Source organism: Colletotrichum lupini, chromosome 8 (genome assembly GCF_023278565.1).
Source record: "Colletotrichum lupini chromosome 8, complete sequence".
Classification (NCBI taxonomy): domain Eukaryota; kingdom Fungi; phylum Ascomycota; class Sordariomycetes; order Glomerellales; family Glomerellaceae; genus Colletotrichum; species Colletotrichum lupini.
In genome coordinates, this window is record NC_064681.1 from 2156940 (window position 1) to 2177999 (window position 21060).

At 54.4% G+C, this 21060-nt stretch overlaps 7 protein-coding genes across 7 annotated transcripts; 5 read left to right on the forward strand and 2 right to left on the reverse strand.

The window, feature by feature from the left end:
* Nucleotides 1-130: 130 nt before the first annotated feature.
* On the forward strand, nucleotides 131-3319 carry CLUP02_15129 (uncharacterized protein; the record flags this gene model as incomplete). The annotated part of the gene is made up of 13 exons (XM_049294053.1): nucleotides 131-180; nucleotides 236-391; nucleotides 456-882; nucleotides 944-1001; nucleotides 1074-1229; nucleotides 1305-1460; nucleotides 1525-1652; nucleotides 1687-1971; nucleotides 2109-2224; nucleotides 2292-2352; nucleotides 2425-2538; nucleotides 2595-2798; nucleotides 2951-3319. 13 exons carry the CDS (start codon nucleotides 131-133, stop codon nucleotides 3317-3319), a joined length of 2280 nt encoding a protein of 759 aa, XP_049151199.1.
* A 1588-nt stretch (nucleotides 3320-4907) lies between these two features.
* On the forward strand, nucleotides 4908-8797 carry CLUP02_15130 (major facilitator superfamily transporter; the record flags this gene model as incomplete). Its single annotated transcript, XM_049294054.1, has 14 exons — nucleotides 4908-4978; nucleotides 5037-5139; nucleotides 5213-5393; nucleotides 5450-5657; nucleotides 5750-5880; nucleotides 5960-6269; nucleotides 6332-6390; nucleotides 6442-6481; nucleotides 6563-7054; nucleotides 7111-7812; nucleotides 8121-8148; nucleotides 8213-8529; nucleotides 8606-8650; nucleotides 8704-8797. 14 exons carry the CDS (start codon nucleotides 4908-4910, stop codon nucleotides 8795-8797), a joined length of 2781 nt encoding a protein of 926 aa, XP_049151200.1.
* A 906-nt stretch (nucleotides 8798-9703) lies between these two features.
* Nucleotides 9704-9963, forward strand: CLUP02_15131 (uncharacterized protein; the record flags this gene model as incomplete). Its single annotated transcript, XM_049294055.1, has 2 exons — nucleotides 9704-9861; nucleotides 9948-9963. The coding sequence occupies 2 exons, from the start codon at nucleotides 9704-9706 to the stop codon at nucleotides 9961-9963; spliced, it is 174 nt and encodes a 57-aa protein (XP_049151201.1).
* Nucleotides 9964-11775: 1812 nt separating this feature from the next.
* Nucleotides 11776-15031, forward strand: CLUP02_15132 (fungal specific transcription factor; the record flags this gene model as incomplete). Its single annotated transcript, XM_049294056.1, has 4 exons — nucleotides 11776-12137; nucleotides 12259-13134; nucleotides 13195-14128; nucleotides 14189-15031. The coding sequence occupies 4 exons, from the start codon at nucleotides 11776-11778 to the stop codon at nucleotides 15029-15031; spliced, it is 3015 nt and encodes a 1004-aa protein (XP_049151202.1).
* Nucleotides 15032-15075: 44 nt separating this feature from the next.
* On the forward strand, nucleotides 15076-16583 carry CLUP02_15133 (uncharacterized protein; the record flags this gene model as incomplete). Its single annotated transcript, XM_049294057.1, has 4 exons — nucleotides 15076-15129; nucleotides 15230-15263; nucleotides 15512-15648; nucleotides 16419-16583. The coding sequence occupies 4 exons, from the start codon at nucleotides 15076-15078 to the stop codon at nucleotides 16581-16583; spliced, it is 390 nt and encodes a 129-aa protein (XP_049151203.1).
* A 74-nt stretch (nucleotides 16584-16657) lies between these two features.
* CLUP02_15134 (uncharacterized protein) lies at nucleotides 16658-17661 on the reverse strand (the record flags this gene model as incomplete). The annotated part of the gene is made up of 3 exons (XM_049294058.1): nucleotides 16658-17064; nucleotides 17159-17401; nucleotides 17649-17661. 3 exons carry the CDS (start codon nucleotides 17659-17661, stop codon nucleotides 16658-16660), a joined length of 663 nt encoding a protein of 220 aa, XP_049151204.1.
* Nucleotides 17662-19373: 1712 nt separating this feature from the next.
* On the reverse strand, nucleotides 19374-19934 carry CLUP02_15135 (uncharacterized protein; the record flags this gene model as incomplete). The annotated part of the gene is made up of 1 exon (XM_049294059.1): nucleotides 19374-19934. One exon carries the CDS (start codon nucleotides 19932-19934, stop codon nucleotides 19374-19376), a length of 561 nt encoding a protein of 186 aa, XP_049151205.1.
* Nucleotides 19935-21060: the final 1126 nt, after the last annotated feature.

A 21060-nucleotide genomic window follows, 5' to 3' on the forward strand; every position in this document is an offset into this window, starting at 1 on the left:
CCATCGCATTTTCTCCTTGGTCTGCTGCTCTTCTGTCTACCTTAGGGGAGAAGCGAGTCACTAGGCCCTCTCCGCAACGAATATTCTCCTTGCCGTTTCCTGACGATGGAGAGAAATTTCCTGTTGAAAGATGGATATGATGATAGTCGGCGACGGAGGGCCACGGAAAAAACGGGACCGGTGAGGAGAGAAGGAGAGGATACAAAACGGTACCTTTGCACTGATACATTCCCAGAACCAGCTACCTTGCGTTTCGGCACCAGTTCCGGCACTCGCCCGATCAGGGCCCAGAGGAACGGTTGTATGGGGGTGCTTGGACGCTTTACTGGGATTCGATACTGGGTACCCCTGACCTAGCGTGGAAACGAAAGCCAATTTCCCTGATTGCGATGTACCTTGGAGGGGATCACCGCCATTTCGTCTTGCGGGCCGACTTTTGTTGGTGCTCGTGGTAGCTCAGTACGGGTGCTCCAGGCTCAGCTTTCTTCTTCGGCGGTCGACATCACTCCCAAATTGCACGATAACAGTTGCCGCCAGGGCTATGGCCACCTTGAGCCAGGGTTGTTCTGGGTTCACCAACGGCGAAAGCGCGGATGCTATCCGGTCACGCTTTGTTTGGAGGAGAGCAGTAAGGCAAGATGGAAACAGTTCCACGCCGCTGCAACAACCTGCCCAGCACGGCACACCTCTGCGCAGCGCGAGATCGCAGACAATGGCAAACTCTGTTTCCGGAAATGGATTGAGGGAAGAGGTATTCCGGCTTCCGGTCCCAAGAGCCCCGGCAGTGGGCATGACACAGCTGGTACAATTGCTCTGGTGTATTCAGGGTTAGCCAATACTTCCTCATTGAATACGGGTAGTTCACGACGCCACGAGAAGATCGTCCATCGCAACAAGCATCCTCTTCGCATAAGGTTACCGAAGTGTTGCCAACTGTGACTAGAATGCACCCGTGTCCCAAGTAGAGACACCAGGCAGATGTTGCCCTCACCTATTCCGTGGTGGAGGAATATTTTGGGCGCAATGATGCAGCTCGGGGAAGAATACCAGCCATGCCACATGGTTTTGGACAGGGACCAGCCGTCATCAACCCACTATATTTGTACACTACGGAGACTCATGTCCTGCAAACTGGGGTAGACCTCGGTTCTGGGCTCAGCAGTGGAAAGCTGCGGCGCTGACGGGGGAAAGGGGGCAAGAAGAAGAGGACGAGGGACTCTGCTCTATGCGTACGAATACACTAATTACTGTTCATCCGTAGGACACTCAGGCACTTGGCTCGAAACCAGCTCGCTGTGCCCAAGCTCGAGCCCTAGCCTGTAATTCTCGCCAACGGACGCCCTCATTTTCCGCGTCTCTCAAACTTTGCGTTGACCTTCAGCCCCTTGACCTTGTCAGATGGACCATCAATAATGGGAGTGGCAAGTTGGCAAGCAGCACACTCCTGACTATCACCTACCGTCCCGGCTTCCGCGACGCCCAAACAAGCTATTTAATCAACGAGTTGTGGCCACTGTGTCCGAGCGCTCCTGCAAGATGCCGAGCAGACCAAGACCCCTATGAAGCATTGGGAAAGAAAAGCAATTGAAGTGATGAACTGCGGCAGTCACCCAGAGCGACAATTAAACAGCCTCGTCTTGCTGCAACAGCCTGTCCGGCTAGAGTGGCTGGGAATGCGAGATCTAGCAGCGAGGATTCTGCGAGCAGGGTCAGAGAAATGACGGCCAACGACCAGGGTTCCTTAACCCTTGTCAAAGAAGAAAAAAAGACTTTTTCCATTCATCACAACCCCGGTTGCTTCATTTGTCGGCTCGTGTTTACAACTTCACCGACACAACGGATGCCTCTGGAGACGGGCCAACACTGCGGCCTGGTCTATGGATATTCGTAGTGTATGTACATACCTACCCAGCCCATGCTGGCCCAGTCCGTTGGTTCGTCTCCATCGCCCACTTGTCGCTGTTAATCAAGGTGACACCAGGGCTATTTCGTGCTGCCCCATGCTGTGGGAACAATTGAGGACTGCAATTGTACGGAGTAGTACTCGACGACTCGTACCTTCGGGCTTCGCCAGGACAACGTCAACACTCAGTCACGAATCCGTACAGGATAGTAAAGTGCACTACAACAAGCACGTGAGTCCGCCGATCCTACCAGTCTATTCTCCGGGTGCCGACGTGTCGGTCGAGTGGGCAAATCCAGGATGCGGAAACGCCTGCCGAGAGTCTGAACCGGGGCAACGCGATTGTCATTGAACAGGACAGCCAGCAAACAGGCTGACTGTTTGCCAGCGCAACACAACCCTCTTTGCTGCGGAGTAAGATGCATCGTCAAGTGACCAGGCGTGCGCAAGTAAGATGCCGACATGTCACGATATGACTCTTTGAAAGAGGGGATAGTTAAAGGGACGGATGAGAGACTCAGGTTGGGCTTGCATTGCACCGCCTGAGTCGGTTCGTTTGGGTGTCCGTTCGCCTTACAACCTCTACACCGTTGAAGAGGGGGTCCCTAAATCAACCGCTCGCGCGCAACAAAGGTGTGCTGTTGTCATTCCAATCGGAAGCTGTCATGGTTAGGGTGCATGCGACCAACAGGACCTCGAGCCGTACACTGGGCGCTTGAGCAAGCAAGCTGCAGCAGTCTTGAGGGTCGCCCTCTTCAGACGTCACGGCACATACCCCATCGACGCTACCTTGGTTTACAGTCACAGGCGGAATCACGTCTCGGCCGATAGAGCTGTGCGACCTTTGAGAGGCGCCTCTCCACAATCGCATACGGCCGCTGCAAGCACCAGTACTGTGTGACTACGGATGCTCTCTCGTATTCAGCAAGACGCCGAGGCAAACACATCTACGGGGCCGTACGTTGTGTATCTAGCAACGCGTATCCTTACTACCAAGATGAGCGAGTTGCGAGTCTATCTACACAGGCCCCTACATCCTGATTCCAGAGATCCGGCAGAGAGGCTCCGAGTCAGTGTGCGGCGGCAGCGGCAGCGGGAAACCGTAACGGCAACGGCTTCTTTCCCTTCGAACAGCCCAAGGCCGACGACGCTGGCGCAACAGGTGTCGATATCCGCCGGGAGGGACACTCCGCGGCCCTGGTCCTGCTTTCTTTCATTCACCGCCTCACAAAAGCGGACGACGAGGTGGTTCTATCAGCCCGGCCTTGTTACTCAGATCCTCGGCGCTCTGATGCAGGCTCTCTGGGGCGTGATAAGCTCCGCGTGCGACAGGAAGCATACCCGCGTCCCACCTCAGTTTGCCCAACAATAGGGAGTCAGGGAAAGCTCCAGAGGAATATTCAGGATGATCCGTAATGGAAGCCCACCCCTGATGTCCCAATCAAATGGCTGCAAAGCTAACGTCTTGTATTTGTGCTGCCGCTCACCGCAAAAGATCAGGCACAGGCAGCGCGGGGAACAGGATTAGTTCACCCTGCTAAGGAGGCGGTCTATTACTGAGCCACAGGGACAGCCTGGGTTTTTTCCCCATGTCGCCCTCCCTCGACAATACAGTCAACTAGCGTTTGATCAGCCCTCGGTCGGTGGTTTCTTTCATCCAACAATCCAATGTCGACCCCCCCCCCCTTGCTACAGCCTACAACAAAGCCAGCCATGCGACCCAAGTGCCGGGGGTTGTGAACCTTGGGCTGTAAGTACACACCTTGCACCTTGGGTGCCTCACATCACAGACAAGATACATCATCTCGTCTTCTCGTCCGCCCATGGAAGGCCGGGAAACAACAGTACAGTGACGAGATGCTCGTCTCGCTACCCATCAAAAGGCGTTTGACAGAAGGGCACCATACCACAATGACAGTGCGCATGGTTCTAGTATTCAAAGCACAGTATGCAGGTTGAGAATGGTCTGGACAGACACGGCCGAAGAACCCAAGGCTGATACATGCTGGTAAATGAAGCCCGAAACCCGGGTGGTTATTCGAGCTGGATTTTCCGAGACAAGCACATTGTGTCTAAGGCTATCCGTACACCAATACCTACTGTGGTACTCCGTGCACCTCACGATGTAGTTGCCACCAGAGCAGACAAGGCGAGATGGGAGCAAGGGACCGGGATCAGGACGGAGCAGATGCCGTTGCGTTGCGCATCACAGGCTTTTTGGCAGTACGATGCGATGCGATGCGATGCGCTGCGATACGGGCCAGAAGAGAGTGACGGGCACTTGATGGACGCGTAGTCGCTACACAGCGGCCATCGACGAAAGTGCAGGTAAATGTTGGCTTTCGTTTCCTTGTCCTGCTGTAACCTGTTGCGTCGGTTGGCTAATTTTCTTTTGCTTTTCTTATTTCTGGCGCCCTGCAACTACCCACACCCCAATTCCGAGTTGGCTCCATTTGCTCCAAAAAGTCTCCCTCTCCCAAATCCAGCCCAGTCCCATCGCGGCTCTAGCCTCGTTGCCTCTTGTGAAACCTTTTTTATTCCTCTGTTGATCCTTGCCCTCCGGTCTGGCGCCATCCTTCCCCGAGTCTACCACCCCTTGCCTACTTTTCCTACTCCGTCCATGTCGGTCTGGTTGAGTACGTACTCTCTTCGTCTGGTCAAGGGAAGTACTCTTGTACCTTTCGGATACTCTCTCTCTCTCTCTCTCTCACTCACTCTCTTACTCTCACGGCTTTTTCACTTTGTGTATGTGTGTGTGTGATGTGTGTGTGTGTCTCTCTCTCTCCAAGTCTCCCTTCCACACACACCCACACCCACATATCCGCTCGCTCCGAACCCCATCCTCCCCTTGACACCACTGAGCTGCTAACAACGGATTGCGTCTAGGGAATCTCATCCGGGTAGTACCCGTCGCGTAGGTAGTGGCCGAGCCATGGACGTACCGACTTACACTTATCCACAGTCGTAAGGCGAACACTCATGGCCTTGGGACCGTCATCTCGACATGGGTAAGGGGGCACGCCGCGCCGCACGCACACACATGCCTACACACTCACACACCCCCCGACTGCGCATGTATGGAGAAAAAAGCCCACCGAGTCTTGTCTGGGGGGTACCCCTGGATCAGGTACAGGGCTTCTCAGGCCCCACGGCCGTCATGCCGGGCAGTTGGATCCCTTCCCACGACGTGGGACCTTTCGCCGCCGCATCTCCCTGAATCCCTCCCCGGTGGACAAGTGGGAGGATCGTCTTGTTTCTTTTTTGCGCTGGACATGCCATGGTCCATGGTCACCGCCGTTCCAATCTTAGATCCAAATTTTTTTGCTTCCTCGACCCAGGCAATGGTACGGTCCCGGTGGCCTGTCCCCCAGCTGGGTCTGGTCTGTGTCTGGGGTGGCCCTGGGCTTTGACGTCTCTTGGTCCTCTCATCGTCACCGTCCGCGCTCCCTTCATATTAAGTTGCTTGCTTCCCCAGAGCTTGCTACTTTTTGTCCCATCTGATACTTTCTTTCATAAGGTAACCATCCCGCCACGCTGTCTGAATAGCTTTGGTCTCGCTCTGCTTGTTTTATCTTTGCTTTTCCACCGTTGCTTTTCATGGTTACATCATCAGTCTCGAGCATCAACACGCTTTCCTCCCTTCCACGAGACTAGCAAAACAAATTCTTGCCCACACCAATCTGGACCACCAGCTCCACGATACCGTTTTTCTCCCTCGATTCTTGAGCCCACCGAAGACGTTGCAGGAACTGCAGTGCTATATATTGCAACATCGCCCACCCATCCCTTGATCCGAAATCTTTCCAACCGCCTACCGAATCTCTTTGCGCCTCACACAACATCCAGCCTGCCAACTGCGCATACACCGAGGATCAACCAAGATGAAGAGGACCGGCTACATGACGGGAGGCCGTCGAGGCGGCTCCTCGGGGAGCATGAAGTCCAAGCTTCCGCCCTTTCCCACGACACAGATGTTTGTTCTCGGTATGCATATCCTCATCCAGCGGTCTTAGACGGGCTCACCGCAGGATGCCCGCTAACACGCTCTTCAACCAGCGCTCTGCAGAATATGCGAACCGATTGCATTCATGTCCATCTTCCCCTACGTCTATAAGATGGTCGAACACTTCAACATCACCGAAGACAAGAGCAAGATTTCCGTCTACGCCGGCATGATCACATCCGCATTCACTTTGGCCGAGTTTTCCACAGGAGTCGTTTGGGGAAGACTGAGCGACAAGATTGGTCGCAAGCCTGTCCTCTTGATGGGCCTCTTTGGCACGGCCTTGAGCTCTTTGGTTTTCGGATTTGCCCCCAACTTGACGGTTGCACTCATTGCGCGAGCTCTCGGTGGTCTGTTGAACGGGTATGTCGAGTCTATGAGCCAGCCCACTGGCAAAAATTGACCTTTGGCTGACTTTGGCAAAGAAATATTGGTGTCCTGCAAACGACTGTCGCGGAGTTGGTTACGGTCAAGGAGCATCAGCGTATGTTCGGAAGTCTTTCCCGGTTACAGGTGATGAGCTAACTCTGTGCAGCCCGCGCATACACTATTATGCCCCTAGTTTGGTGTCTTGGGTAAGTTGAGTTTGCTGTGGGGAGCGTACCCCTACTACGCGACTCGCCAGAGTTCATTGACTAGTGTCTGACTTTGCACAGCTCAATTGTCGGACCTGCTCTTGGTGGCTTACTCGCCGAGCCTGTTCAAAGTTACCCGCAGTACTTCAAAGCGGGCTCGATCTGGGACCAGTACCCTTTCCTCCTGCCCAATCTTTTCAGCGCCGCCACTGTCTTCTGCGGAGTTGTCATCGGTCTGCTCTTTCTGGAAGAAACCCACGCTGAGCGCAAGAAGAGGAGAGACCCCGGTGTGGAGTTGGGAAAGCGCATCATCTCGTGGGTGTCGGCCAAGAGCTGCCAAATCCCTGCGCGGAAGGCGGAGAAGCAGGCACTGCTCGACGATGATGAGCTCCCCGGCTACCGCACGAACGAGAGCTCTCCTCAACTTGTGGGATCCGAGTCTACTATCCCCGAGCCAACCGAGACTCTGAACCTCACAGAGGCATCAATCATTGACGAAATTGCTGAGCCGCCCAAGGTGATCTTTACCAGACCTGTCATCTTGAACATCATCTCCTACGGCATCCTGGCCTTGTAAGTCATTGCTCTTCACTCTGAGACTCTCATCAACATGCTTACACTTCTACCAGCCACACCATGACCTTTGATCAACTGTTCCCCGTCTTCCTCAGCACGACGCCTCGCGAGCACCCGGACGTTCACCTTCCTTTCAAGTTCCCCGGCGGCTTCTCGATGGAGACCAAGTCCATTGGCATCATTCTCGCGGTTCAGGGTGTCTACTCCATGATCTCGACAGTCTTCATCTTCCCATGGGTTACCAGACGCCTCGGTCCTCTCCGGCTGTTCAGACTATTGGCTATTTCTTACTTCTTGCTCTACCTGACGACACCCTACCTAGCTCTGTTGCCTGAGAACTTGCGAATCATCGGCATCTATATCATGGTTATCTGGAAGTGCACCTTCTCGACCATGGCCTACCCCAGCAATGCGATTCTGCTCACAAACTCGGCACCGAGCCTCATGTCCCTCGGAACTATTAACGGCGTTGCCGCCTCGACAGCGAGCTTGTGCAGAGCGTTCGGGCCGACCATTTCGGGCTTCCTTTACACTCTTGGTATTCGAACCGGCTACTCCGGACTTGCTTGGTGGACCAGCGGTGCCATTACCATTTTCGGCGCCTTCCTAAGCATGCATCTTACCGAGCCCCGTGGACGCTTGGACGAGCCTGTCAGAGATATCGAGACGGCAGTGGAACCCACTGAGATTGAGGGCCTGCTAGTTCCCCTGGACGACGACGAACACGAGGTTGAGGCCGGCCCCAGCCGGAGATCGTGATCACCACCATGATCACACACGTTGACTACCTTATCCCCCAATTTCGATACCCCGGAAAGGCGCCATGGGATTTGCACTATTTTATTTTTATCATCATTCAACAATCGGAGTTTTCATCCTACGGCGTTATTATCGACAGGAAGGGACCACAACAAGACATAGACTATCGCTCACGGGACACGACGGAAGGAATCAGAGAAAAGAGTTATTACCATCACACGATTTAATTCTGACAGGCCGAGGAGAGAGCACATACGGAAATCTCACGACCTGTTACTTGTTTTATTCCGACCATTTCCATTAGCGGGCTGCATGACTGGATTTCAGTTCTTGTTCGTTTCGACTTTTTATCAAACCTTTAGGGGGCGCTCAACATCACATCATGTATCGGGTCAGGCGACGATCCTCGACCATTTGTTTTTGTATACGGATTGTTCTATTGGACAAGGAGTTGGAAATACCATGGAGGCCCAAGGGAACAGCCGACACTGGAAAGAGATGGGAGACAGAAGACAGGGAAACCGCAAAGGGCGCAACAAAGAGAAAAAAGCAAATGGCATTTTTGGGGGGAATACCACAGAGGACCGGACGTACCAAACCAACCCGAGGAAAGAGAAGCGGAGGAGCGGGAAGGATTTTGGCAAGGAAGGGAATTTTTCTCCTCTGCCGGGAAACTCGATTTGTTCTGTGGGGGCCTGTGAAGACTTGCAAAGGTCTAGCTGCTCTTGATGTTTTAATGATGGCTTATTTCTTAGAGAATTGATGGGAGAACAACTCCTTGACAAACAGCTTTGATTACAACTGTAATGACAACCGTGACAACTTACAACCCCAGTAGTGACTGACAAACCCCCCAATGACCTGCCTACCCCGACATGCCTCATGAGTGAGCTTGAAGGCCGCGGCGTCTTTTCTCTCGGGCGGTTTCTGTTCAGCGCCAAGCGAAACATTGGTGACGTACATGCTCGTACATGGGATTGAGCGGTTTGCGGGCGTGAGACACGATCGCGGGGTGTGAAGCAAGTAATTGACTCTTTGATTCTTTTTTTTTTTTTGGTCTTTTGAAGAAAAACCCGGGGTAAGGTTAGGTCTCTGAATGAAATTTCGCAGGGTTCATGTGAAGGCGGTTCCCCGGATCCCATCCCGGTCTCATGATACAACTACCTTGTCCTAGGTGCCTACCTAGTTGTACTACTGTCTACGGGTTTCCGGCCTTGGTTCATCCGAAAGATGAGGCAGTTTGGTACGGTGCTCCCCAACGGGTTTGTGGGGTGGCAGCGGGATGGTAAGAGGGAAGGGGACCAGAAGACAGAGGAATGAGAAGAAAAGAGATAACCAGAGATTGGCGCTGGGCGGATGATGCCTTGGATACCGTCATGTTTCCATTCCCTTGAAGCTCGATTGTGAAGCCGTCATCGTGAGATAGATTGTAAGACAGCTGGGCTAAATACTTGTGGGGGTCTTCACATGCGCGTTGGTCGTCAGTGTTGGCATCGCTCATTGGACGGGTACCAACAGTGCTGTTTGGATGTTGGATCTCGTGACAGGAGAGAGGGACCAAGATTACAGTGATCGATAACGGCGAACGGGTTGTGACTTGTGATGGATTGGATAATCCCCGTCCGTTAGCAAAGCTATACTAAGCCTATGCTGGAGCGTTGGCGCTGGGGAGTGGATACGTGAGATACGGTAGACTCTGAGAACCGAGGGGACCTCGGTATTGCTATTTGGGGGCAAATGAACGGTAGATGACAACGTCGAGGGTTTCGGTTGGCGAGATTGAAGTTTGGTCAATCCAAAACGACGGATGGCAATTACGGATTTCGAGTGCCATCTCGGGCACATCGTGAAGTGGGCGGCGACTTCAAACTCGATTAGTAAGGTGGTATGGATAATGATCCTACCGACGTCACAACACCGCGATATTGTATAGGGAGGAGGGAAGAGGACGATTCAGAGATGAAGTTAGCAGAGAGTCAGAGGTGGCGGCCGATACCTACGGAGGAAGAAGGCACCCTCTACTGGTCTGGCGCCCTCCCACAATCGTAAACGGTCCCGGATTCGACGGATAGATAAGGGGCCCCTTCTCCTTCTGGTTCTGGTTCTGATAAAGAGGCACACACGCACACAGGTGTGTAAGAGGGTGAATTGGACCCTCGTAAAAAGGGAACCAATGCCAAGTTTCAAATGAGAGCAAAGCAATTGGCTTTTTTAGCTCGGTTTCCAAGGGTATGGTCAACTGATACCCGGCGGCCATCATGGCCAAGCGAGGGCGCGCCAAAAGGCTCAGGCCGATGCGGCAGCGCGGGATGGAGTTCCCAAACGAGGCATTGCCGGCCAGGATCTCGATGATTGGTGTACTTGGTGTATGTCGTCGTGCGGGGGGAGACAGTCGGACAGTCTGCATACTCATACAGACTCCAGAGAAATTCACAGAGGGGGAGGATTCGCATTCCTTAGTAAGGCACCGTACGCTGTCTTGTTCGCTCGTTCTCGTTTGGGGAGTTGTGGTGGCTTGAGGGGGGAGAGTGGGGGCACGACAGAGATGAAGATGAATAAGAGATTTGGTTGTTGATCGTGTCCAGTCTCTTGTGGCTGATTACTTATCAAGCTCTCTGTCCGGCCCGTCAAGCTGAATGGTAAGGTAGATGGAGTTGGTTAATGATGAAGAAGAGTAATGCTGTAAGTTGCGCAGTCACTTCTCACCTGTGGCTTGACTCCTTCAACTTTCCAGCTGTCTCCAGAGACCTCCACTTTCTGTGCCAGGCGCACCACAAACTAACCGGCCGAGTGCGATGGACCCTCCTTCCTGCCATTCCTTATCAGCTTGAGGATGGAAAGAAAAAAAAAACAGGTGCTTAGGTCAACGAAAACCAATATCGCCGGCTGCAGATTGGTCCCTTCTGATTAGCGCATTCTGTCCATCAAGCTGCCCGCGCCTGCCTATCCGTCCTGTTTACCTCACTTTACTACAGTTTGGGGTGGGTGCTCTTGTCATTTCACCGACCGCCTCCCCATAACGTCGCAGTTAGCCCGCCCGCCTCTTTCTTCACGGCTCACCTATCACCGCGCATATCCCACAGCTCCAGCTCGAGTTGTCGAGGTAGCTTGACCTTTGTCTTGTGCGGGAATTCCCACCGCCGTTGAATCACTTTGTCTCTTTTCCCATCCTCCAAACAAGCTACTGGGCCTATCTATCTCTCCCTCTCGCTTGTATGCACCATCCCGCCGCCGCCGCCATCTTCCGCCGTCCGCTCTCCGCCTGTTCTCTGACCGACTCGACATGCGCAGTCTTGACCTGAATCTCGGTCACATTCCCAACATCCAGAGCGATCCCAGCTGAAGGATCTCGCCTGCCAATCTGTATATACTTCGTGACCTTCACAGTCCCGGTCGCCTTTGCCTCTGCCTTTCCTGGGCCCGCCGCCACCCCGTTGCAGAGAACCCCCCCTCATCTTCTTCGTCGTCTGTCCGGCCTAGAACCGACCCTTGCCTCTAGCGCCGCCTTAGTCCACTGGGGTTGGGTAGACGAGACAAGAGGTCCCTTCTTCCAACTGTCTGTGCCCACTGCCGAATGATGTGTGGAGCTGTCACTGTGCAAGTCAAGATAGCGTCGCGATAACGGCCTGGTTCCAACACTTTTGTATGCCTCACCGACGTCCAGCCTTTCCCACCTTCACTCTCCCCTCTTTCTACTCCCTCTCGCAACCGCACCTTTCGCCAGTCCTGGCCGAGGGACCTGCGCTCACCAAGAAGTCTACAGGACGACCCGGTTCTCCTACTCTCTACATCATCTAGAGTCGGCTCTAAAAACCGCCCCCGACTCACCCCGACTGGCCGGTAGCCGCGCCTCCGGAACTCAGTCTCAACCCTATCCTCGTCCCAACCTTCCCCGCCCCGTCTCTTCTCTCCGAAAAGCCGACTAGTACCGTCCGATCAAGAGACCTTCACCTTACACAATGCCGGCTCATTCACCGCCATCACCCACCCTCAAGCCGACGAAGCGCCCGCGCCAAGGCTCCTACGATGTCGACGTCTCCCCGCCCCCCTCCGCTGGCATCGACCAGAGCCCGTCCGCAGCCGAACAGAATGACCCGATGGCCAATGCCGGCGCGGCTCTGACTTCAGCTGAGAAGAATGGAGGAGGCGGAGGAGGAAAAGCAGGCCGGAGCAGCAACTTCCGCAACGTGAGCGCCTGCAATCGCTGTCGCCTACGGAAGAACAGATGCGACCAGAAGCTTCCCAGTTGTGCTAGCTGCGCAAAGGCCGGCGTTGCGTGCGTGGGCTACGATCCCATCACGAAGAAGGAAATTCCCAGAAGGTATGGACGACTTGCCCGTGTAGCGTATCCGTGCCTGGAGTTGCTTAGTGCGCGCGCATGTGTGCGCAGTAGCATTATCACCTCGATCGTTGACTGCGTGCTAATAATGTGACTCGTAAAGCTACGTATTCTACCTAGAAACCCGCGTCGAGCAGCTAGAGGCACTTCTCGCCAACCAGAACATACCTTTCCCACCAGCCGAGAACCTGGAGCTCTGCTCACGTCCCGGCGCCGAGATCGCGAGATCGACGACTGAGGTTGCTCCCTCGGCACGCTCCGAGAGCAATGATGGACCTGGGCCAGCGAAGAATAACATACACCGCCCTGACTTGGAGAAGGCCAAAAAGGCAGAAAGCGGTGGTACGGGAATGCTTGATATAGTCAGCCCATCGAAACCACGATCACTAGCGTCGGCTTCAGGGGTCTCCTTCAACCGCGTAGTGTTCGCCGCTGTGCAATACTCCGTGTCGGATCACAACGGAACGCAGGATCGGATTGGTGGCAAGGGCTTACCGATCGGCAGCGGGACATCTATGCGCGACTCCTTCTTTGGTTTGCACACGAAACCCACGATCCGGCCAGCAAACTTCCCTGACAAGGATGTGGGAATGAGGCTTGTGACCCTCTACTTTGAGCACGCGAATCCTCAGATCCCCATTCTGCACCGAGGGGAGTTTATGCAAATGTTCGACCAGGCGTACGCTGATCCGAGTGGGCCAAAGGGAGCTCGGGAGCTATACATGCTGAATATGGTCTTCGCAATCGGATGCGGTGTGATTGTGGGCGAGCCTGTGAAATCCGAAGGCTCGGGTGCCGGACCGCGCAACCCAGCGGATGCGAACAAGTTTGGCCAGGCACAGCCAGAGGAGTACCATGCGAGCGCCATCGTGCATCTTGAGGCTTGTCTAGGTAATAGCGGCGGTGGGTTGGAGGTGTTGCAAGCTGTGCTGCTGTTGGCCAACTTTGCGCTCCTCCGACCCGTCCCCCCCGGTCTATGGTGAGTTGTGTCCCCTCCCAGCCGAGCGTATTATGAGTAGTGATGCTGACAAGTTGACAGGTACATCATCGGCGTTGCTGTGCGCTTGGCTGTGGATCTTGGCTTGCACTACGAAGACGGAAGCGACGTAGAGCCGGCAATGCGGGATCTAATCAAGGATGAGAACGGCGAAGTCAACGAAGCGAGGAACGCCCAGTCACGCGAGAGGGGCCGACGACTTTACATCCGCGACATGAGGCGGAGGCTTTGGTGGTGCACCTACTCCTTGGATCGACTAGTGAGCACCTGCGTCGGACGACCATTCGGCATTAGCGATCAGGTCATCACGACAGAATTTCCTTCGCTCTTGGATGATCAGTACATCGCATCGACTGGATTCTTGGAGATGCCTGCCGACTCATCCGAACCGAGCTACAAGCACGTAGCTTACCATTACTTCAAGCTGCGGTTGTTGCAATCCGAGATCCTCCAAGTGCTGCAATATAACCAGACACAAGTCGTGCGGGCCTCGGGCCAGAACCTGACCAACTCGGACATGCACACTCATCTGCCGTCGCCGTTTCTCGTCAAGTTCGACTCCTTCCGCTCGTGGCGCATCGACATCGACCGCAGGTTGTACCAGTGGAAGAACTCAGCGCCGACGCGGGAAAAGACGGGTGTGGCGTTTTCGACCGAATTCCTGGAGCTCAACTACTGGCAGGCCATCATCATGCTCTACCGCCAGAGCCTGAGCGTGCCCGTCATGTTCGAGGGCGAGTACAACACCTCCACCGAAGTGAACAGCCCGACAGCGTTCCAGGCGGAGCTGCGGGAGGACGAGGACAGGATCTATCTCAAGGTCGCCGAAGCCGGGCAAAAGATTCTTCGTATCTACCGCCAGCTGCACTTGAGCGGGCTGGTCAGCTATACGTATCTGTCAACTCATCATCTTTTCATGGCTGGCATATCCTACCTCTACGCCATCTGGCACTCGCCTATTGTCAGAAGCCGACTGGTAAGTCGATTTCTCTGATTTTGAAGTCAATCGAAATAGCTCTAATCCGTAATGATACAGACAATGGACGAAGTCGACTTCACTATCCTGGCGGCCAAGTCTGTCTTCACCGACCTGATCGACAAGTGCCCACCGGCTGAGACCTGCCGCGACGCCTTTGACCGCACCGCAAAGGCCACCATCAAGATGGCCAACTCGACCGGGGGCTTCAACTCGGTCCCCCCACGCAAGATGCGTGAGAGACAATTCGAGTGGAGCTCCGCCTCAGGCGACGGGGCATCGACGTCGACTGCGAGCGTCGCACCTCGCCGCCGCCACCAGCAACACCAGTCGTCGGGCCAGGGCAACTTCCAGATGGACATGGCGCTGTCCGATACCCTCTCGTCGCCAAGCCTCTCTGTTGCCGGTGACCTCCCACCACGCCATTCCCCGCGCGCAACGGACTCCAATATGATGGCCCCCAGCCAGGGCAGCCCCTCGGAAATCGACCCTTCTTTCGTGGCCTCGCCGCCAGTGCCTCGTCGTGTGGCGACTCAGCGAACCAGTAGCGGCGGATCCTTTTTGAATCAGCAGCAGCAGCCGCAGCAAGGGTCGTCATCGTATGGCGTAGCCGACTACCCAGACATCCAAACCATGGATTTCTTCCAGAGTTTGCAGGGTGGTAACCCCAACGGCGAGCTCGGTGGGTCCGGAGATGTGACGACGCCGCAGCTTGACCTGGGATTCGGCATCAACTGGGATAACATGCACCACGACTTCAGCGAAGGCCAGCAGATGAATATTTTCGACGGCTTCTTCTTTGGAGGACAGCAGCAGTCACAGGCGCAGCAACAGCAACAGCAACAGTCCCCGGATCAGCAGCAGGGTCCAAACGGCAACGCTAATGGGCGAAACGGGATGTGAAGAGGATGAGACAAGCCAGAAATGAAAGAAAGAGAAAAGAGAAAATGGCACGACGCCGGCGGCCTCTTGGAAAGAGATTGTTCCACGATGACGCCTCCGTGCTAGAAATGCATTGCTAGCCCTTATGATGATACCAACACAAAACGAAAACGGCTGGGAAACGCCAAAAAATGGAAGGGCTGGCGTGTGTGTGTATAGGTCACGACGCCGGCGGCCTCTGGGAGAAATCCCAGTTGACGCCTCCGTGCCGGACACGCCATATCCTCTCTGTATGAGAGAGGAAGACGCCAGCCGGGCTTCATGACTTACAGTATATTATAATGTGACGAACCATGCCCGTACGAAAGATACGGACACAGCCCAAAACGGATCAGAAAAAGCAGGGATGGCAGGCAAGACCTTTTTTTATTTTTTTACTATTTACGAACCGGATTGGCAAAAGGAGGGCATCAGATCTTGTTCAACTCACAACACAAAAAGGAAAACTCGGTGCGGTCAGATGTATATTGCGTGGATGGACATACTCAAAAATGAACGGCGAGAGCGGTTTCGTGTTGAGACGGAAAATGGGGGAGGGAGGCTGGTTCCGTGGGCGCAAGGAAAATCTGTTGCTTGCAGTCTGATTTGGTATACCCAGAAAAGCGAGTTGAGTGGAAGGGAAGGGGGGGTTAGATGTGAAGTAGTGAGCGTGAAGGGAGGAGAGCCGGCGAGACTCGTCAATTCTTCTACTTAGATATCCCCTTGTTGGACTGAATGAGGAAATGGATATTGGATTCGCCTCTCTCCCTCTCTCATCGCCAGATTGATCGTGTCGTGACATTCGAGAAAGCGTCAGTACCTCACCGAGCAACGCAAGACCAAAGTCGAATCAGAAACCTCTCACCGCCATTATACATGAACTACTTTTCAGGCAAAACCAAAAAGGAAAGGAAAGGAAAGGAAGGGGAATAAACTCAACCTGAACTCCACGCCACTGCCCGAAGTGGAACAACGCGCCCCTCAGAGTTCATTGGAGTATTCGGTTTTTTTTTTTTTTTTTAACCAACCCGACTTACCTCGCACACAGCTTGACCTGATCTCGCCGACGTGAACGGGTGCTGCTGTGCCGGTGACGGGAAAGGGGGTTAGATCCCCTAGGTAGGTAGCTTTGGGAGTTCGAGGAAGGGGGGAAGGCGGTGGGAGGGGACGACGAGGTAAGGAGAGAGTGCAGGTGCTGGTGGGTCGTGCTATAGTCGGATGGGATGAGGCGGGTCGGAGTGGGAGCTCCCCTGGGGAGCTACTTCACTACAGCTCAGCTTTCTACATTGGCTGGACTGGCCGACGATGAATGTCGTTACTTTTACATGGGCTGATGTGCACAACAAGTACAATCAAGTCAAACTTATAGCTGCGTAGCTCAAAAGTCCAATACCCTAACACGGGTTGTGAAACGTACACGATTCCGTACCGGCAAGTCTTTACTGATGTTACAAACCCAACACCATGCCAGCTTGATTATCCATACTTCAAAGATGGCTCAACCCTCGCACAGCCAACACTAAGACTCTGCTGACACCTCATCAGCCACTCCTGCTAGGTTATCCTCAAGGTCCCCAAAAAGATAAATAGAGTATCGACTGCGTCATCCTACTCCCGCTTACTCTCCTGCCCGTTACCGTTACTGTTGGGCCGAGCCATCTGTCCAAAGAGCAAGGTGAGAGGATATCCAAAGAAGGCGCCGACAACGCACATCGCAGTTGCCAAGAGGGTCCAGGCGTGCCAGGCCCAGTACCCGAAGAAGGGAGCGATGAACTTGAGCCACTCGCCGACCTGGTAGTGATCCTCCTGGCTGACGATGAACTGGCGCTGGCGGGTGCCGACGGAGGCGTCGTCACCGTAGCCGCGAGGCAACGGGTTGCCGTTGGCGTCGATTGTGCGGGTCTCTAGGCGGAGGACAACGACGAAGTCGACGGGTGCCGAGTAGAAGGGAACGAACCATAGGCGGAAGTCTTGGCGCATCTTGACGTAGAGCAAGTTTGTTTTTTGGTCTTGGACTGTAAGGGGGTTAGCATGTCTTATCTCTCTTGTAAAAAGGCTCCCCAGTACAGCTTCTCTGCTGGGAGATAGCTGGCCAGGCATAGAACATACCAGAAGACTCAATCTCCATTTCAATATTGGGGCTCAAGATGCGGTACCAGCGGTAAATCATGAGGACCAACCAACGCGAGTTGATGGTGAAGAGGAACGGGATCTGGATGTTGCCAAAGGACGGTACATGGCAGAATGGGTGGGTGAAGGAGGCGTCCTCGGTGAAGTTGGAATAGAGGGCATTCTGCTGCTTCTCTGGGGATCCCTGGACCAGGTCCCGGATGACGGTCTTGATCTCCTTGACTATAGTCGGATGTTTGTCAGTGAGGGGGACACTTTCGATTTGTCTAGCTAATATGGGAGGCCGTGCAGAAACAAGGAAGGGAACATGGCTCAACGGCTCAAGACTGAAAAGTTCATAGCTGTTGGGTTGCAGGCTTGGGGGATGGCATCCTGGGCCGTGATCTGCAGCTGGGGTTGATACAGGTGTCGGCAGCGAGGCGTTGCCGTCTTCTCGGGAGTGTTATGTGTATGGGTGACGTCTGCGTACCTGGATGATCCATCTTACGCTCGTGTCAGCGTCAAGTCGAGAGAAAAACGTATTATTATTTGCCGTGTGCAGCTCAAAAGTCGTAGAGTGTCTACTTCAAGCTTTTGAACGGATCGATTGGTCTTGTTGAGTTCACCGATGCTCAAGTGGAATCCGGTTCGTGATGTTTGCGTGGGAAGAGCGGGAGGTGCTGTTATCTTGTGTTTGAGAACAACACAGACGTTCGAGTTTTGGGTGGGAAAGGATCAACGTCACAGGGAAACGCACAGAGACGATGAAAAGGGGAGGGAAATGTCAAACGTTAAAAGGGAGGGAGAGGGCGCCTGAGCTAGGTACTCGGAGCTATATGTCGGCCGCGGGAAGGATGGAGATGGGAGCTATGATGTCTCACAAGCCAAACGCCTAGAGCTCCTAGAGGTGAGGTGGTGAGAGAGGTACCTTGGGTACAGTACCTGGCGTCAAAGGTGGCAGAATCGGAATTGGAGAGCAAGTCTGGTCCGCAATTGCCGGATTAGGAACGTGCCTGTGCCCGATCGTTTGATTTGTCTCGTGAAGAATTGGATACCTATCTCGTACCTGAGGTGTGGGAAGTTGTGGCGCTCTTACCCACGTCCGGGAAGCCGAAGCTCGCAGGGTGATGTCATTCTGAAACTATTTGGGAGCATGGCGTACCCTCCACACAAGTCCGGGGAAAGCATGTGAAATGCGGCTCCTGCTGCCGTCATTGGCCAATCCCATGGACAGCACTTACCAGTGCATTATTTACTTACTGTAGTACCCTAGCTTGACTTGACGGGGAAGAGCTTACAAGCAAGGTACCTGGCATCCACCTAGCTAGGTATTGCTCAGATCATCGTCGATCTTTAGTACTTACACCTTGCAGTACCTTACCCTGGCTGCAGGTTCCCAAGAACGACGATGCTACGGCTGCAAGCAACCGGCAATCACTCTTAGGTCCGATATTTCAGTGATCAGTAAACTGACGGCTTCGGCCTTAGCATTTCGTCAATGGCTTCAGTAAGTAGGAGCAATCAGATGAAATGGAAAGAATAAGTAGTCCAGATTATATATCCGTGCCTTGGTATCAATCGCCTTTCCGCCTCGTCACTCAAAAAACAACCTCGAATCCCCCGCTATTTCCTTCAGATGTCCGGTCTTATGTATGCAAGACACAATGTGACGTCGCCCGGAATATAGCAGCCTCCTCACATCGCGCACCGGCTACCGAGGCAGCACCAGCACCACAATTGCCCATCCATTGGCGTGATAACCCGATCATGGGATCACCTCAATCCGCCGTATTCGGGAAGTAATTCAAGATCATCCAATATCCCTCCCAGCGTATGGGAATACGGACTTTAGTATCGTAACCGAACACGTCCTTCGGCACCATCCTGCTGTCCGGAGTCACCCCACACTTTGATCTTCCATCTGACACTTCCCCCATCTTTCCTAGTCATTCCCTTCCCGCTCCGATCGGTATGCCCGGTATCCACGTGCCCATCCATGTTTGACGTACAATCGCCCTAGTATATCATCCATCCATCCATACCGACAAAAAAGGTTCGTACAACATCGCTCATCGCTCACGTGAATATGCCGCACTCACAGCACCGTAGCAGAATCTATTACAAACAAGGTCCCAACAAAAGTCCAGTCGCTAGAAAGGAAAAAGGAAGGAAAAAACGCGATTTTGTACGTTGGATAGGTAAGTAGGCCAACACCTCAGTAGTCCCGGCTCCCACGCCGGCTCTCTCCCCGGTGACTGTGCCGCCGCGAGCTACTATGGCGCCGTCTCCTTCTATCCGACGGCGAATGCTCCTCAATCACCACAACCTCGTCTTCCTCATCATCCGTCACGATCCTCGGCGGCGGAGCTCGACTATGTCTCCGCTCTTGCATCGGCGGCGGCGGCGCTGCCTCAACAATAATCGGACCGCCCGGTGCCGGCGGCCTGCTCACGCTCTCCCTAACCCTCACCTCCTCCGTCGCAATCACCCTCGCCCGCGGACTGCGGTGTTTACGGTGGCGGTGCCGGCTCTTTGACCGCTGCCGCCGCACCGAGACGACCGACGCGGTACCCGTGTATACCGACGACGACGAGGCCTCTACCGGCCGGCCAAAGTTGAGGCAGGTGTAGACCATCCACAACACGAGCAGAAACCCCGCGACGGCGCCGAGGGTAATGCCCACAATTGCACCGGCGCCGAGGCTCGACCAGCCGCCGTACGTGGCGGGAACGACGACGACGCCGTTCGTGGTGGTTTGGCGAGGAAGGAGGGGCATCGTTCTCTCTCTCTCTCGCGCGCGCGCGCGCCTTAGGTCAGAAAAGCTTGGGATGAGGCGTGATTTCTTGATGGCGTATGGTCCGTGGCGCGACGGTTAGACTCGCGCGCAGTCGTAGGGCAAAAGTCGCCTGCAGGTACGCAGTGACGGTGGATCGGATCGGTCGTTTGTTCGTAGGGCTGCCTGCACGGCTCGTGAGAGTTGTCGCAAATGTTTGTCGGATGATGCGGCCAAGTGGCGATGGAAATGCACGTGAAGACGTTGGAAAACGAAAGGATTCAGGCTAGTAGCCCAAGGTTGTGCCGAACAGCGAGCGCGCGCGTCGGCGGTCTTTGGGTTGAACGGCTTTGGCTCCGACGTTGCAGCGTCGCAAAGCCTGAGACAGATTCCGAGCGCTTGGCCGAGGGGCGCCGAGTCGATGGCGACAAGAAGAATATCGATCTAATCCGTGGATCAGTCCACGAAAATGGCGGGTCGAGAAATGGCAAATTCAATGTCTGAGGCGATGGTTCAGTCCCATCAGGAAAGAATGCGGGAAGCGGATTGCTTAGCAAGGCTGTTGGGTGAGAGAAGTAGGCGGGAGACGAGGGAGGGATGGATGGGATTCATGGAAGAGAATGGATGGATGGAAGGCGCGGAGGGACGGGACGGGTGAGACTGAAGGGCGGGCATGCGACGTGTGATTGGAGCGCTGCGCCATTAGTTGCGTCTGCGCGACACCACCCGCAGTTTGCGCCTGCCTGTCACCTAAGCACCTAAGGTACACACTACACTGACAAGTGAAGTAAAGGCTTCCACTTGTGCCTGTCGTGCCTGCCTGGCGCACATCATCGCGGGAAACACGGATTCTGGCGTGGGTGCCACAAAGGGCGCCTTTCCCAACTGGGTGCAAAACGGGATAGCTCAGCGCGCCTATTGGACTGTGGGAAACCCCCCGTTTGGTCCACTGAAAGCCCGGGCCGAGGCAGGGGTCGAGCTCTGCGTTGCTGCTCAGCAACCACTATTAAGTTCAACAGCCAACTTCCCCGCTTGCCTGTGTCTTGGGGAACCTCATTACGACTTGAGAGGAAATGCTTCGTTTGACTCGTTTGACACGCAGCGTTTCCCTTGTCAATCAGCGTCTCAC